We start from the raw sequence: 18,985 nt of genomic DNA on the forward strand, positions 1-18,985 counted from the left end.
GGAGGACCCCGTTTCAACTGGCATACTCAGAATATAAGAATGAGGAATACTTAGAGGTCTTCTAAAGTTGCAAACTCAAGAAGGGCTCATACAACTCTGGTTCCTCAAGACATGTAAAAAAACAAAAACAAAAACAAAAACAAAAACTTGGAGTACATAATATGTAATGTCAAACATTGCTGGGGGTATGCGGTCATCCTGAGGCTATAGTAGCTACTTCTGGATCATAGACTAAATACCATAAACCCATCCTCTTCATGTTGTAACTCTCAGTCTGAATCAGTCATTTCAGAACCAAACATTTCCATCTCACAGTCTCACTCATGAGAAAGGCTAAAGTCAAATACAAAATCCAAAGGCACTGGGTTTAATCACTACTTCCCATAGCCATTTTCTAACTATAACCCATGAGCAGAAATGATTTCTTCAAAATTTCACATGAAGCACTGGAGATGCTGATGCTTTAAATGTGGAATTTATTATGAAAGCAAGAAACAAGCAAGGTGGTTTTACAGGAAGCAAAAGATGTTCAGAGCTTAGCCAAAGCTGACAGATGAAGACCATTTCTTTGTTTCTTCCCAGCTGGTACAGCAGACAATACATCCATCTTAGTACTACTCAGGGATTCAATTCAGGAAAGACCATGACTTAGTTCTATTATTCTCCATGGAACTGTGATGCAGAATCCACTGTGGAAAAACCGTTGAACTTCATTAAAAACAAGTTCAAGGACAAATCGTTGTCTAAAGCTCCCCTCGATAAGGGGCCTTGCAACCTGAAACACACAGAACAAGACATAAAAATGACCCTGGAGGCAAGTGGGGGGAAAATGTACAATCTAGGTGACATGGACTAGAGAGGCATTTGACTTCATGGTCTTTCAGTTTATATCAGACAATAAATCCAGACATAGTATTTTGGGAAATTGCAACATCATCTCAGTGGTCCATTTATTTCCAAGTCTCAAAAATCTACCTCAAAGCTGCCTGGACTAGCAATTAAAAATATTGCTTTTTACCATCCATGTCATAAGCACTACTTCCTTGTTACCCATTGGATAAATGAGTTTGTTAAAGAAAAAACTTCAGGTGACAGCAGATGCTGGCGAGGATTTGGAGAAAGAGGAACACTCTTCTATTTTTTGTGGGATTGCAAGCTTGCAAAACCACTCTGGAAATCAGTCTGGCAGTTCCTCCGAAAATTGGACATAGTACTACTGGAGGATCCTGCAATACCTCTCCTGGGCATATATCCAGAAGATGTTCCAACTGGTAAGAAGGACACATGCTCCACTATATTCATAGCAGCCTTAATTATAATAGCAAGAAGCCGAAACGAACCCAGATGTCCCTCAACAGAGGAATGGATACAGAAAATGTGGTACATTTACACAATGGAGTACTACTCAGCTATTAAAAAGAATGAATTTATGAAATTCCTAGGCAAGTGGATGGACCTGGAGGGCATCATCCTGAGTGAGGTAACCCAATCACAAAATAGCTCACATGATATGTACTCACTGATAAGTGGATATTAGCCCAGAAACTTAGAATACCCAAGATACAAGATACAATTTGCAAAACACATGAAACTCAAGAAGAGCAAAGACCAAAGTGTGGACACTTTGCCCCTTCTTAGAATTGGGAACAAAACACCCATGGAAGGAGTTACAGAGAAAAAGTTTGGAGCTGAAACAAAAGGATGGACCATCTAGAGATAGCCACACTCGGGGGTTCCATCCCATAGTCAGCCTCCAAAGACTGACACCATTGCATACACCAGCAAGACTTTGTTGAAAGGAACCTGATATAGCTATCTCTTGTGAGGTTATGCGGGTGCCTGGCAAACACAGAAGTGAATACTCACATTCAGCTATTGGATGGAACACAGGGCCACCAATGGAGGAGCTAGAGAAGGTACCCAAGGAGTTAAAGGGTTCAGCAACCCTGTTGGTGGAACAACAATATGAACTAACCCGTACCCCAGGAGCTCATGGCTCTAGCTGAATATGTATCAGAAGATGGCCTAGTCGGCCATTATTGGGAATAGAGGCCCCTTGCTCTTGCAAATTTTATATGCCTCACTACAGGGGAACACCAAGGCCAAGAACTGGGAGTGGGTGGGTAGGGGAGTGGGGGGTGGAGGGTCTGTGGGACTTTTGGGATAGCATTTGAAATGTAAATGAAGAAAATACCTAATTAAAAAATACAACTCCTCTGAAAAAAAAAGAAAAAAATCTCAGAGTAAACTAAAAAATATATTCAATATGGACAGACACATTCATTTCAGTATTTTCAAAGTATTTCTGATAAATGTCCCCAAAAGGATAGATTAGCACTGTAATGACATGGATAAAAGAGTAGAAAAATGTGATTGTAAGGGTGGGTATAGTTTCTACAGACTCATAACCTGAATAGTTAATAGACTGGGAACAGCCTGCCTCTCCCTCAAGGTATCCCTGATTTCTAGTAACTGTGTAAGATGAATTCAGAGAATTGAAGAGAGGGGGAAGTGTCTATAACTTTTAAAAGAGCACATGAATAAATGAAAAAAATATGACTCAGGAGTTAGAATAGGGTTGTTCAGGAAATCTTTGAGTGAATGAAGGGCATGGTACACTGAGTATTACTCTAGTATGTCGTAATTGCACTGTGTACATTCAGGTTTCCCTTTAAAGTAGATGTCAGACGAAATGTCCCTGGTGACAGAAAGAACCACTGAAGTCATCCATGTCCAGGGACCAGACCACAGCACCTCCTAAATTGTTATCCTTGAGCCACTGAGCCTGTTCAAACAAAGGGCATTTAGTCACGTGATTTCCTGGGAATCGGGCTGCAATCTCAACACAATCAATGTTCTAAGCTTACCTTCAATGTGAAGCTCCTGACATTGTCATAACCAACCCACTCATTACCCTGATAGGCATAGGGTAATTTCTGGGGTGCATCCCAGACCTCATTGGCTCCTTCATTCAGAAATGTACATAACTTTAAACAAACAGATTCAGATCTTTTAAATATTAATTCCAAATAGGGAAAAAGCATTCAATTTATTTATCATTGCTCCATTCTCTTGTGTAGTTTTCTCCATTTCTAAAGACCCTTTAATTGTCTTACAGCAAACAGACATTTACCTGAATTTCCTGATTCTACAGGCACAACTAGACATTTCCCCAGACTACAGAAGTGATATAATGTGAGGTACATCACTAGTCCTCATTACTACATTTTTACTTTCTGAAATTTTGTGCTGATTAACAGATAACATAGTAGTATTCAAACTGACAGTTTTTATATCCCAGGTTCCTTAAAGTTAATATTCTAAGTATTAATCATGAGGGTTCTCAGTAATCTTCTTAGCTTATATTGCCATACTGTGATTCCATCTATCTATACACACTTTTGTACATTGAACTTGAGGTCAAGCATATAAAACTATGCAAGGACACAATGGAATACTAATGCTTGAATTATGTTTAAAATGATCACATGTTACCCTCATACTTCTACTGTATTTTTAGACTCCATGCTAGCAGTAAATAGATATCCTATAGTCATATTCATGAATACTATTTTTGGTATGTTGTAATAACTTGTATATTCTAAAGTGCCTCTCATTATTAATTACATGAATATATACTATAAAAATAAGTAAGCACTTGTCATATTGTATGTGCTTAGGGAGAGTCCATACTGGAACCAACAAACATACACTTCTGCTGATTCCAATTCTCAAACATAGAAATGGGTCTGTAATTCACTGAGCACACTAAAACCAATATACTGACCTCAAAGTAAGCCAGAAGTCCTGCTTCACTTTTGTAATTTTCTGGTGGGTCAGGACCAATAGTAGGGTCACCAATTCCAGTCTTAGAGGGGTCTCTCAGGATAAAGGTATGCTCATATGCTGGAAATCCCACAATGAGCTTTTCAGAAGCTGTTCCATGCTCCTTCCAGTAGGTGATGATTGAATCCTGTAGTGGCAGTAAATAAAATTTTTGCTAGAGCCTCTGGTAACCTGTGTTTGCATAGGTTAGTTCTCTCGTCTTGTATCTCCAATTGTGTGAATTTATAGCTAAGAAATAAAATCTGTTTTCCAAAATGGATTACTTAGTTACAGTTTTCAGATACAGTAAATGACATCGGCTCATGAATTAATCTCTCAATTTCACTAGAATCTGTTAATGTCATACCACACTGAGATCAGCACTCTTTCCAGTCTCATATGAAAATCTGTAGAGGGGACTATTTTCTCCAGTGTATCCATCCTTGAAATCATGGAATCATATGTCATGACCTGAATATAGTCAAGATACTTGGAGTAAAGGAAAGTTCTTAGAATCAAATGCTCTAGGATGTTCACCATAACATGATGCTAAAACCATACTGTTGAACAATGCACATTATTTCTACACATGGAGAAATCAACCTGAAACTTATGGTGAAATCTCTCTTCCTAGAAGGAAACCTACATGTTTCCATAACATTAGTTCAAGTTCATCCATGTATTCTTCCCAAATATACATCCTAATATATGCATCAATGTCCTCCCATGGACTCACACCTAGTTCTCTGAATTCATTTTGTCTGCTGCTATGTGTGCTGAAAAAAATGTATATGTAAAGTTATCATCTACCACTACAAAGAACAAAAATAAAGCAAAGGTATAATAGAACATCAGTGACATAAAACAGTTAGGAGTTACATTGTTAATATACTTAAGAAAGCATGTGTCGCTCTTCCGGCCGGACCAGCACCAGGGTAGCTAGAGCGTAGGGTCGGCGGACACCCGCCAGATACCCACGACCCCCGCCACAGGATTTTGAAACTTCTGGTGAGTGGAACACAGTTTCTGCTCCAATCCAATCACGCGGGACATGAGACTGCTTTGGTTGGGGAAGCAGAAATCCGGCCTGAGTAGGGCCACAAGCCTCTTCTGGTCAGAACAGAACCGGGGAGGCTAGGGCGCAGGGTTGGCTGACACTCGCCAGCTATCCACAACACCCGCCACAGGATCTTAAGACTTCTGGTGAGTGGAACACAGCTTCTGCTCCAATCCAATTGCACGCGGGACCTGAGACTGCATTAGTTAGGGAAGCAGAAAACCGGCCTGAGTAGGGCCACAGGCCTCTTCCGGCTGGACCAGCACCGGGGTAGCTAGAGCACAGGGTCTGCTGACACCGCCAGCTACCCACGACACCCGCCACAGGATTTTGAGACTTCGGGTGAGTGGAACACAGAGTCTGCTCCAATCTTTAAACAGTGACAACGATAACAACTAACCCCAGAGATTACCAGATGGCAAAAGGTAAACGTAATAATCTTACTAACAGAAACCAAGACCACTCACCATCATCAGAACCCAGCACTCCCACTTCGCCCAGTCCAGGGCACCCCATTACACCGGAAAAGCTAGACACGGATCTAAAAGCATATCTCATGATGATGGTAGAGGACATCAAGAAGGACTTTAATAACTCACTTAAAGAATTACAGGAGAACATGGTTAAAGAGTTAAAAGTCCTTAAAGAAAAACAGGATAACACAATCAAACAGGTAGAAGTCCTTAAAGAAAAACAGGAAAACACATCCAAACAGATGATGGAAATGAACAAAACCATACTAGACCTAAAAAGGGAAGTAGACACAATAAAGAAAACCCAAAATGAGGCAACACTGGAGATAGAAACCCTAGGAAAGAAATATGGAACCATAGATACGAGCATCAGCAACAGAATACAAGAGATGGAAGAGAGAATCTCAGGTGCAGAAGATTCCATAGAGAACATCAGCACAACAATCAAGGAAAATGTAAAATGCAAAAAGATCCTAACTCAAAACATCCAAGAAATACAGGACACAAAGAGAAGACAAAACCTACGGATAATAGGAGTGGATGAGAATGAAGATTTTCAACTCAAAGGACCAGCAAACATCTTCAACAAAATTATAAAAGAAAACTTCCCAAACCTAAAGAAAGAGATGCCCATGAACATAAAAGAAGCCTACAGAACTGCAAATAGACTGGACCAGAAAAGAAATACCTCCCGACACATAATAATCAGAACAACAAATGCACTAAATAAAGATAGAATACTAAAAGCAGTAAGAGAAAAAGGCCAAGTAACATATAAAGGCAAGCCTATCAGAATTACACCAGATTTTTCACCAGAGACTATGAAAGCCAGAAGATCCTGGACACATGTTATACAGACACTAAAAGAACACAAATTCCAGCCCAGGCTACTATACCCAGCCCAACTCTCAATTAACATAGATAAAGAAACCAAAGTATTCCACGACAAAACCAAATTCACACATTATCTCTCCACGAAACCAGCCCTTCAAAGGATAATAACAGGAAAAAACAAATACAAGGACAGGAACCATGCCCTAGAAACAACAAGAAGGTAATCCCTCAACAAACCTAAAAGAAGACAGCCACAAGAACAGAATGCCAACTTTAACAACAAAAATAACAGGAAACAACAATTACTTTTCCTTAATATCTCTTAATATCAATGGACTCAACTCCCCGATAAAAAGACATAGACTAACAAACTGGCTACACAAACAAGACCCAACATTTTGCTACTTACAGGAAACTCATCTCAGAGAAAAAGATAGACACTACCTCAGAATGAAAGGCTGGAAAACAATTTTCCAAGCAAATGGTATGAAGAAACAAGCTGGAGTAGCCATTGTAATATCTGATAAGATTGACTTCCAACGCAAAGTCATCAAAAAAGACAGGGAGGGGCAGTTCATACTCATCAAAGGTAAAATCCTCCAAGAGGAACTATCAATCCTGAATATCTATGCTCCAAATACAAAGGCAGCCACATTCATTAAAGAAACTTTAGTAAATCTCAAAGCACACATTGTACCTCATACAATAATAGTGGGAGACTTCAACGCACCACTTTCACCAATGGACAGATCATGGAAACAGAAACTAAACAGGGACACAGTGAAACTAACAGAAGTTAGGAATCAAATGGATCTGGCAGATATCTACAGAACATTCTATCCTAAAACAAAAGGATATACCTTCTTCTCAGCACCTCATGGTACCTTCTCCAAAACTGACCACATAATTGGTCACAAAACAGGCCTCAACAGATACAAAAATATTGAAATTGTCCCATGCATCCTATCAGATCACCATGGACTAAGGCTGATCTTCAATAACAAAATATATAATAGAAAGCCAACCTTCACGTGGAAACTGAACAACACTCTTCTAAAAGATACTTTGGTCAAGGAAGGAATAAAGAAAGAAATTAAGGACTTTTAGAGTTCAATGAAAATGAAGCCACAACATACCCAAACTTATGGGATGCAATGAAAGCATTTCTAAGAGGAAAACTCATAGCTCTGAGTGCCTCCAAAAAGAAACTAGAGAGAGTACACATTAGCAACTTAACAACACACCTAAAAGCACTAGAACAAAAGGAAGCAAACTCAACCAAGAGGAGTAGACAGCAGGAAATAATCAAACTCAGGGGCGAAATCCACCAAGTGGAAACAAGAAGAACTATTCAAAGAATCAACCAATCAAGGAGCTGGTTCTTTGAGATAATCAACAAGATAGATAAACCCTTAGCCAGACTCACTAGAGGGCACAGGGAAAGCATCCTAATTAACAAAATCAGAAATGAAAAAGGAGACATAACAACAGATCCTGAAGACATACAAAACACCATCAGATCCTTCTACCAAAGGCTATACTCAACAAAACTGGAGAACCTGGATGAAATGGAGATGTTCCTAGACAGATACCAGGTACCAAAGTTGAATCAAGATCAGGTCAATGATCTAAACAGCCCTATATCCCCCAAAGAAATAGAAGCAGTCATTAATAGTCTCCCAACCAAAAAAAGCCCAGGACCAGATGGGTTTACTGCAGAGTTCTATCAGACCTTCAAAGAAGATCTAATCCCAGTTCTTCACAAACTATTCCACAAAATAGAAACAGAAGGTTCTCTACCCAACTCATTCTATGAAGCCACAATTACTCTGATACCTAAACCACAAAAAGTCCCAACAAAGATAGAAAACTTCAGACCAATATCCCTTATGAATATTGATGCAAAAATCCTCAATAAAGTTCTTGCTAACCGAATCCAAGAACACATCAAAACAATCATCCATCCTGACCAAGTAGGTTTCATCCCAGGAATGCAGGGATGGTTCAATATACGGAAATCCATCAATGTAATCCAGTATATAAACAAACTCAAACACAAAAACCACATGGTCATCTCGTTAGATTCAGAAAAAGCATTTGACAAGATCCAACACCCATTCATGATAAAAGTCTTGGAAAGATCAGGAATTCAAGGCTCATACCTAAACATGATAAAAGCAATCTACAGCAAACCAGTAGCCAATATCAAAGTAAATGGTGAGAAGCTTGAAGCAATCCCTCTAAAATCAAGGACTAGACAAGGCTGTCCACTTTCTCCATAACTATTCAACATTGTACTTGAAGTCCTAGCCAGAGCAATTCGACAACAAAAGGAGATCAAAGGGATACAAATTGGAAAAGATGAAGTCAAAAGATCACTTTTTGCAGATGATATGATACTATATATAAGTGACCCTAAAAATTCCACCAGAGAACTCCTAAACCTGATAAACAGCTTCAGTGAATTAGCTGGATATAAAATTAACTCAAACAAATCAATGGCCTTTCTCTACACAAAGAATGAACAGGCCGAGAAAGAAATTAGGGAAACAACACCCTTCTCAATAGTCACAAATAATATAAAATATCTTGGCGTGACTCTAACTAAGGAAGTGAAAGATCTGTATAATAAAAACTTCAAGTTTCTGAAGAAAGAAATTATAGAAGAGCTCAGAAGATGGAAAGATCTCCCATGCTCATGGATTGGCAGGATCAACATTGTAAAAATAGCTATCTTGCCAAAAGCAATCTACAGATTCAATGCAATCCCCATCAAAATTAAAACTCAATTCTTCAACGAATTAGAAAGTGCAATCTGCAAATTCATCTGGAATAACAAAAAACCTAGGATAGCAAAAACTCTTCTCAAGGATAAAAGAACCTCTGGTGGAATCACCATGCCGGACCTAAAGCTTTACTACAAAGCAATTGTGATAAAAACTGCATGGTACTGGTATAGTGACAAACAAATAGACCAATGGAATAGAATTGAAGACCCAGAAATGAACCCACACACCTACGGTCACTTGATCTTCGACAAGGGAGCTAAAAGCATCCAGTGGAAGAAAGACAGCATTTTAAACAAATGGTGCTGGCACAACTGGTTGTTAACATGTAGAAGAATGCGAATCGAACCATTCCTATCTCCTTGTACTAAGGTCAAGTCTAAGTGGATCAAGGAACTTCACATAAAACCAGAGACACTGAAACTTATAGAGGAGAAAGTGGGGAAAAGCCTTGAAGATATGGGCACAGGGGAAAAATTCTTCAATAGAACATCAATGGCTTGTGCTGTAAGATCGAGAATTGACAAGTGGGACCTCATGAAACTGCAAAGCTTCTGCAAGGCAAAAGACACCATCAATAAGACAAAAAAACCACCAACAGACTGGGAAAGGATCTTTACCTATCCTAAATCAGATAAGGGACTAATATCCAATATATATAAAGAACTCAAGAAGGTGGACACCAGAAAGTCAAATAACCCCATTAAAAAATGGGGCTCAGAACTGAACAAAGAATTCTCACCTGAAAAATACCGAATGGCAGAGAAACACATGAAAAATATTCAACATCCTTAATCATCAGGGAAATGCAAATCAAAACAACCCTGAGATTCCACCTCATACCAGTCAGAATGGCTAAGATCAAAAATTCAGGTGACAGCAGATGCTGGCGAGGATGTGGAGAAAGAGGAACACTCCTCCATTGTTGGTGGGATTGCAAGCTTGTACAACCACTCTGGAAATCAGTCTTGTGGTTCCTCAGAAAATTGGACATAGTACTACCCGAGGATCCAGTAATACCTCTCCTGGGCATATATCCAGAAGATGTCCCAACCGGTAAGAAGGACACATGCTCCACTATGTTCATAGCAGCCTTATTTATAATAGCCATAAGCTGGAAAGAACACAGATGCCCCTCAACAGAGGAATGGATACAGAAAATGTGGTACATTTACACAATGGAGTACTACTCAGCTATTAAAAAGAATGAATTGATGAAATTCCTAGCCAAATGGATGGACCTGGAGGGCATCATCTTGAGTGAGGTAATGCAATCACAAAGGAACTCACACAATATGTATTCACTGATAAGTGGATATTAGCCCAAAACTTAGGATACCCAAGATATAAGATACAATTTGCTTAACGCATGAAACTCAAGAAGAATGAAGACCAAAATGTGGACACTGTGCCCCTTCTTAGAATTGGGAACAAAACACCCATGGAAGAATTACAGAGACAAAGTTTGGAGCTGTGATGAAAGGATGGACCATCTAGAGACTGCCGTATCCATGGATCCATCCCATAATCAGCTTCTAAACACGGACACCATTGCATACACTAGCAAGATTTTGCTGAAAGGACCCAAATATAGCTGTCTCTTGTGAGACTATGTAGGGGCCTAGCAAACACAGGAGTGGATGCTCACAGTCAGCTATTGGATGGATCACAGGGCTCCCAATGGAGAAGCTAGAGAAATTACCCAAGGAGCTAAAGGGATCTGCAACCCTATAGTTGGAACAACATGATGAACTAACCAGTACCCCGGAGCTCTTGTCTCTAGCTGCATATGTATCGAAAGATGGCCTAGTCGGCCTTCAATGGAAAGAGAGGCCCATTGGACTTGCAAACTTTATATGCCCCAATATAGGGGAATGCCAGGGCCAAAAGAATGGGAATGGGTGGGTAGGGAAGTGGGGGGCGCTATGGGGGACTTTTGGAAATGTAATTGAGGAAAATATGTAATAAAAAATATTAACAATTAAAAAAAAAGCATGTGTCTTGGGGGAGACTAGGATAAAGAACATGACATAGAAAGAAATAAAGGATATAGAAAAGAAAATTAAGTTAATGTACTTGCTCATAATCTAAATAAAATATAATACTCATAATATATTTGAATACAAGTAATATGAATCAGTAATACTAGTGCTGCAAAAAGACATGAGCTAGTAAATGAAAATATCAGTGTCAGTCATGTTACACATCTAATACATTATTTTGTACAGTCATCAACGACACCAAAAACAATCCAGCATATTGTAAAGGGTCTAGGATGTCCACTATAACATGATGCTAAAACCATACTGATGAACAATGCACATTAGCTCTAAACATGGAAAAATCAACCTGAAATGTATGGTGCAATCTCTCTTCCTACAAGAAGACTACACCATGACCAATATATAAGATAGGCTTCTGAGGTAAAAAGACACCAATGGTTTTACCCACACCATGAAAGTTATACACTAAAGGGATTATCATTATGGAGGTAAACACCTGATTTCTGAATGTATATGAGGCTGAACTTTGGTTGTATTTCATATCTGTCACAGTAAAACTGCCTAAACATTCATGCTTTAGAAACTCACAGGCCCAACATGGAGCCAACATTTGTTGTTTTGCTAGATTGTCATACTATTAAACTATCATTCATATATGCTAATGTTTCCATAGGTATATGATGCTTTAGATTTTTTTCCAGAATATCTGCTTTTTGAATAAATGTTCTTAATTTGTATACTCATTATTGGTTAAAGTATAGAATCTTAAGTAAATCTGGTTTCTCAGCTATAGACTGTTGTGTCCGGCCAGCAGATCACAGCCTGGGTTCTAGCCTGGAAAGGCATTTTGGAAACCTGGAAGAGAAGAGGAGCTAGGCAGCGAGAGAAAGAATTGCAGCTAAGACAGCATTCTGATCAAAGCTCAATTTTACTTTTTCACACACTCAGTTATAAAGGAAGGGGGAGGGAACCCGATTTCCCACCAAACAATCTCGGGATCCAGTAGCAGGATGAGCACTTGTGGGGCTCCAAGCAGCAAAGCGACAGGGTCCAGCAGTAGGCGTGGCAGGACGAATGAGCAGGAAGCTCCACCCTTGAGCAAGCAGGTTCCAGGCTGGGGAAAGGGAGACTACATCTCCTCCCATTTGTTAACAAAAAAAAAAAAAATAAAAAAAGAAAAGGCTGGCCTGAGGCAGAAAAATTATCTATGCTCAGTAGTTCTGCCTGAGTTCTTAGAGAAAAAAAAAAAAAAAAAAAAAACCTGTTTCCATGGGATTCTCTAACTTTTCTAATGGTAAACTGTATCTGGCTCAGACTGTCCTTATTATCCTAGTAAACCACTAACAGAATAGTGCTGAGCTGTAGGCTCTGACTTTATAATGCTAATTAGTGCTGAATAGGTAACTTCCTGGTTGCGTTTTAAGTAGGGCGTTGGAACCCTGGCTAAGTTTGACTGAACAAATTTGAAATATGCTTTATTAAGAATAACACTGAGTTGATATTCCTCTGCAATTTTTGAATGACAGGCGGGGAAACACGGAGAAGGGGTAAGACCGGCTCCTTAGTACAAGGCCAATTGGCTTTTTTATTTGGGTGGGAGGCAGTGAAGGGCTTGCCCTTTCGACAGTACGATCTCCAACCTCTCTCCCCCCTATTAATTAAGTTTAATAAGGCAACGCTTAAATGAGGTGATCAAATGATTTTCTCATCCGTAGATGAGTGGGCCTTTAACCTTGGCTTGGGTGGACATTGACCCGATTCCTCCCATGGGTGCTATCATGACCCACATCTCTGGCTCTCAGTATCTTTTGGGGAGGGGAGGCAGAGCCTTAGGTATTTTTGGTTTTAGCTGGAATCAGATACCAACCTCCATTTTAAATCAGGTATGTTGCACAGGGAACTCAGAATCGGTCAAGCTGGACCTTCCCCCGCAGTAATCTTCTGCACCAAGCGATACATACTGTATTTGTATGATCACGAACCAGTATGTGCAGCTCTGAGTACTGCGCAGCCCCTAAAGGAGAATTGTCAACCTCAAATTTAGCAAGGCCTAGACAAGAATTATGTCATTAGTAACACCACAATTTGCAGCTAAAATAGGAGCTGGAAGTCTTTCCTCCTCATCTCTGTTATTCCCATAGCCTGAGGAACTAAGGACACCTTGCAATAACAGCAAGGGTGAAAAGCCAGAGGCCAACTAAGGGACTAAGCCCATCTCTACCAAAATAAAATCCAATCTCTATTATTATATGAAATTTCTACCTTTCTAGCCCTCTAGGTAAATCTAAATTCTATCTCAGACTGAAAGCCACGTGCTGGAACGTCCTTGGAAGGAAGATAATAGTTGCCACCTGTGTGTTCTTGGGGGAGGGGAAGGTACGCCTGCAGGTCCGGCTGGAGAATGTAGATTGACCTGCTTGAAAAAAGAAAGAGATCTAGACAATGAGAAAGTAGCAATGTAAATTTTCCTTTTGGAGAAGTCCAGGTACTTTATTCAGATGCAAATTGTAAAGCTAAGGCTAGTCTCTGGTCTCCTGTAGGAGAGATGGCTCAGAGGAAAACAGAATTTCTGGGAGCTTCCGTTCCCAGCTGAATTCTAAGCACAAGAGGAATTTTAGTCTTCAGAATGATACTTACCAGAAGAGTCAGGATATGTGTTTATCTGACGAATTAATCTCTCTGGCAGCCACCACACTCCATCTTCATCTCGTGAAAAAATACAAACCGAGCCTCTTCCCCAGATTAGAACCAGATCTGGACCCTTCCATTCGTTAGTCCGGGGGTCCTTCCATTTTACCAATGCATAAGAATTAGAAGTAACTGGATGCCAATGGCGATCTGCTGTAGACTGACCTTTAATATCAGTTTGCAAAAAGTTTAGGACAAATAAGGTGAAGGCAAGATGAGCCTTTGGTGACCTTGGGGGATATGCTCTGAATTAACTTTGCTAGGTAATTTAGAATATAGGAATCTCTAATATTGGACTGAATATTAGACCAGTCTAAGATTGAGTTAGAATGGCTGGTCACACTGAAGAAAAGTGAAAAATCATTATGACTCTATTAAATGACTAATTTTACTAAGTCTGAATATACAGTCTCTGATGTACTATTGCCATAAAGTTAAAAGGCTAGAAGCTAGTTTAAACTGGAAAAATAACAAGTAAGAATGGATCTAAGACATGAATTTAATTTTTTAGTCCTTTTAATCAGGACACTGAGTTAACTTACCTGTCAGCTCTGCACACGAATCACTAATATGCTTCTGCAGCGTTCTGTGGAGAGAACCTGTTTTTCCCTTTCCTAATAAGGTAGCTGTTTTAGGATCAATCTATAAGCCAATAAGTAGATCCTTTTAAGATACTATAAAGCATTTATTAAATTTGACATTTTAATCTCAAATTTTGAAAATAAAGGTATGATTTAAATAGTGTGCATGGGAATGCACTAAATAGTATATATGGGGATACAATTTCTTTCTTTTTTGTCTTTAAGAAATTAAAGTATTAAGTTTCACAATATCTAATCCTTTGAATTAATAACTTGTTGGACAAAACATTTTAAATACTTGGCTGTAAAGGGGCAGTGACTAATTGTAATTTCAATCATTTTCCTTAAGGAACGGTTGTAACTAGAAAGCTTGAAAAGTTATTAAGAGTCACACATGCATAATTTATTTATTTATTAACTATAAATATGTATAAGCAATTGTAAATTTGAGAATTAATAGTATCTGAGGGACGAACAATTTTAAGCAATTATGAGCTCAGAGATATAGCATTGACTATTAATATACAAATTAAGGTTTGATTGTTCAGCATTTTAAAACACCATCTACAGAACACAACCAGATTATTTGTGCTGGGAATAGGGGCAACTGTGCGTCTTAAGACTCCACCCCACAGCAGCTAGTTGGGCCACGTGGGCCAACGATCGGCTGGGAGGATGAGAAAAATGACTTTACAATAATGTTTTTTCTGGCCAAAGAATTGTCTTGGGCACAACTAATTTTTAATTACCAATTAATAACAATTATAAAAGCTTTCTTTATTTTTTGTAAAACCTTTTGTAGTGAACTAAAACACTAAGTAATAAAAGGATATTGTCTCTGAATCTTTTGGGTGAGAGCAAGGATTTAAGGTAAACTTCCCTTGAGAAGCATTAGTTAATAAAATACTTTCCACTTAGGAAACAATATACATTGAAAGATTAAAACGTTTGGCTTCTTGTATAGAAGCAGAAACAATAAAATTTTTTCTTACATAATGTAAAGCTACATTAGCCATACCTAGAGGCAAAATTTTCTAGTGATTACCAGTTTACTAGAAGCAAAAATCTTTGAATTTAAGCATTATTCTAAACATCTGAATAGATCTGTAACATTGTTAAAAAGAAATTTTCTTGAACACAGGGAAAAACTTTTTCAGGCATTGTTTGCAAAACAAAAGAAAGGCCACAAGCCGCTCTGGGGCTGCCCAGAGCCCTGCATTGACTCAAACGTAAAATACTTTTTAATCTGAGCATCAATCTTAAATTTGCAATCAAACTGCAAGCTGCAGTCAATGGAACAATGGCAATTTTAACCATAATTTTTAAGTTTCTTGTGCAAGGTTAGGTTAATATCTACAACTTTGGGAAAGCAAAACCTAAGTTTAAAACTATTTATCATTTTTAAAATCAATATTTGAAGCATTACTATCATATTACGAAGTTTGTATGTCAATCAATATCTATGAATACCTATTAAAGCAAGCTTTAACGCTTTACTAAAGAGGCATTGCTTTAAATCTTATCTTAAATTTTACTATTTAGGATAGGAACCACATTAATTATTATCTAAACTAGAAATATCTTTAGAGACCCAGCCTCTAGGCCTGCCTTAGGCCAGGTGTAGGAAGGACTCTAAACTTGAGTTATCAAATTTACCACTAACCATCTGTAGCAATGTAACAATTATTAATCTTAACCAACAACTTATGAGCTGAATGTGAAAACATGCAGAGCACATTATCAATAAAAAAGAACCAAATGAAGCAGTTAATTTTAGACCAATCAGAGAATATTAATTTTTGTAGCTACAATCATAGAATAAAAAAGCACTTTACCATTGTTAAACACATTAATCATGAACCATTTATCAGGCTTTTTACTCCGAAACTAAGAGGCTGTGCACTTGACGCTTTTTTCTAAAATGAACAGTTTTTCCAGCAGGGGTCCTCCTGCCACGTGTCTGGTTCCTGGCTGAAGCACATGGCAGCTCTCGGCTTTGCAGATAAAGTTTTTTATACCATCTTTATTATCCAACATAAAACATAGAACATTCATTCACACAGACTGGACACGAACATACATGAATTGAACACAAGAACAGATTGGTGCACCAGACATTAAACAAGACACAAAAAGGAGACAGAGTACTCCTGCTATAAGGCCCAGAGAGAATGAAGTATGGCACTCCTGAAATTTCTCTCTGCTTTTTGGGACAATTTCCTCCTTCATGATGCAGTTTTTATAACTGCGGCAATCCACCTGATTATTAATTTCTTTTCAATAAACCCTTTCCTTTCTCACGCCTAAAAATGTAGCTTTTGTGAGCCACAGCCTACCGCCTGTGCCCAGCTCCTCTTAAGCTTCACTGCTGAACCAAAGTGAACCAGCGCTCGGGTTAAATGCTGTCTCAGCTTACCCATACCTTCTCCAGTATGAATTTCCTTTATCCTTTAATTATTCCATGGAGCTCCAAACCAGCAGTGCCTCTTCCAAAAATCCTTTGCCGTTTCTCAGTCCCGAGTTGGTTTGCCAAATGTTGTGTCCGGCCAGCAGACCACAGCCTGGGTTCTAGCCTGGAAAGGCATTTTGGAAACCTGGAAGAGAAGAGGGGCTAGGCAGTGAGAGAAAGAATTGCAGCTAAGACAGCATTCTGATCAAAGCTCAATTTTACTTTTTCACACACTCAGTTATAAAGGAAGGGGGAGGGAACCTGATTTCCCACCAAACAATCTCGGGATCCAGTAGCAGGATGAACACATGTGTGGCTCCAAGCAGCAAAGTGACAGGGTCCAGCAGTAGGCGTGGCAGGACGAATGAGCAGGAAGCTCCACCCTTGAGCAAGCAGGTTCCAGGCTGGGGAAAGGGAGACTACAATAGACATGACATTTCTACTAACATCCCTCATAGTCAAGGTTCAAAGAATATGATACAAGAGGGTTTTATGAATAATTTACTGCTGCTAAAAAAGGAAGGAAGATGGTGAAATGCTGATTTCTTCACCATATGTGGCTGATGGAAACATCTCCCTGATGACTATGTTAAACATTTCATTATTTGCTTCTCAGCCATTTGATATTACTCAGGTAAGAACTCATTCTTTAGATTTATACCCCATTTTTAAAGGGGTTATTTGGTTCTCTGGATTCTAACTTCTTGAGTTCTTTGTATGTATTGGATATTAGCCCTCTATCAGATGTAGGATTGGTAAAACTCTTTTCCCGATCTGTTGCTTGCCATTTTGTCCTATTGACAGCTGCCTTTGCCTTACTGAATTTTGATAATTTTATGATGTCCTGTTTTTCAATTTTTGATCTTAGAGCATAAGCCATCAGTGTTGTTTTCAGGAAATTTCCCCCTGTGCCCATGTGTTTAAGGCCCTTTCCCCACATTCTCTTCTATTAGTTTCAGTGTACCTGGTTTTATTTGGAGGTCCTTGATCCACTTGGACTTGAGCTTTGTGCAATGATATAAAAATGAATTGATTTTCATATTTCTACAGGCTTACCTACAGTTGACCCAGCACCATTAGTTGAAAATGGTGTCTTTTTTCCACTGAATGGTTTTAGATCCTTTGTAAAAGATCAAGTGACAATATGTGTGGATATTTTGAATTCCAGATCTTTCAATGACTTTTATCATGAAGGGGTTTTGAATTTTGACAAATGCTTTCTTAACATCTAATGAGATGATGTTCTGTTCTTTGTTTGTTTGTTTTCTGATTTCATTTATTTAGTGGATTACAATAATGGATTTCCATATATTGAAGCATCCCTCCATCTCTAGGCTGTTGGTTCACCACAACAAGTGAAAAAGGGTAAGATCAAAAACATAGGTGACAGTAGATACTGGTGAAGATGTGGAGAAAGAGAAACACTTTTCCATTACAAGCGGGTATACACGCTCTGGAAATCAGTCTGGCAGTTCCTCAAAATATTGGAGATAGTACTACTTGAGGGCCCAGCTATGCCACTCCTGGGCATATACACAAAAGATTCTCCAACATAAAAAATTACACATTCTCCATGATGTTCATAGTAGCCTTATTTATAATAACTAGAACCTGGGAAGAACCTAGATGTCCTTCAACAGAAGAATGGATACAAAAAAAATGCCATACATTTACACGATGGAGAACTACTCAATAACTAAAAACAATTACTCCATCAAATTCTTAAGCAAATAGATTGAACTAGAAAATATCCTGAGTGAGGGAGCACAGTCACAAAATAACACGCATCGTATGCACTCACTAATAAGTGGATATTAGCCCAAAATCTTGGAATACCCAAGACCTCATTTCCAGACCATATGAAGCTCAAGAGGATGACCAAAGTGTGGATGTTTCAGTCCTTCTTAGAAAAAAGAACAAAATACTCATGGGAGGTAAATAATGAGAGGGAATTGGGAAGAAGAGAGGAGGAGGAGGGGGGGGGGAAATTGGGCAGAATCAGGATGATAGGAGATGGGGATGATATACAGAGGGTCAAGAATTTGAACAGATATATGTAGTAGTGGGAGATGGGGAACTGGGGTAGCCACCAGCAAGCCCCAGATGTCAACAAAGCAAGAGGCTTCCAGGATTCAACAGCCATGAGATGAGCTTAAGTCCCCAACACAGGAGAGGAAGAACCCATAGAGACCATACCAAAAGGTTAGGCATGGCCCTCTGTTAGAGGATGGGGCCAATAACTTAACTGCAAATTTTCAACCCAGAATGGCTCTTGTCTAAAGGAAAACC

At 38.9% G+C, this 18,985-nt stretch overlaps 1 protein-coding gene across 1 annotated transcript in view; it reads right to left on the reverse strand.

Moving 5' to 3' along the window:
* Window positions 1–631: 631 nt before the first annotated feature.
* Window positions 632–18,985, reverse strand: part of LOC110288201 (chitinase-like protein 3) — a 33,466-nt gene continuing 15,112 nt past the window's right edge. The window contains exons 3-6 of the mRNA XM_085836039.1: window positions 4,472–4,601; window positions 3,788–3,973; window positions 2,868–2,987; window positions 632–775 (exon numbers count right to left, since the gene is read on the reverse strand). Coding sequence (XP_085692165.1) covers window positions 632–775; window positions 2,868–2,987; window positions 3,788–3,973; window positions 4,472–4,601 — 580 coding nt within the window. The remainder of the gene's footprint in view (window positions 776–2,867; window positions 2,988–3,787; window positions 3,974–4,471; window positions 4,602–18,985) is intronic.

This window comes from Mus caroli, unplaced genomic scaffold (genome assembly GCF_978045245.1).
Source record: "Mus caroli unplaced genomic scaffold, Mus_caroli_1 scaffold_3, whole genome shotgun sequence".
Classification (NCBI taxonomy): domain Eukaryota; kingdom Metazoa; phylum Chordata; class Mammalia; order Rodentia; family Muridae; genus Mus; species Mus caroli.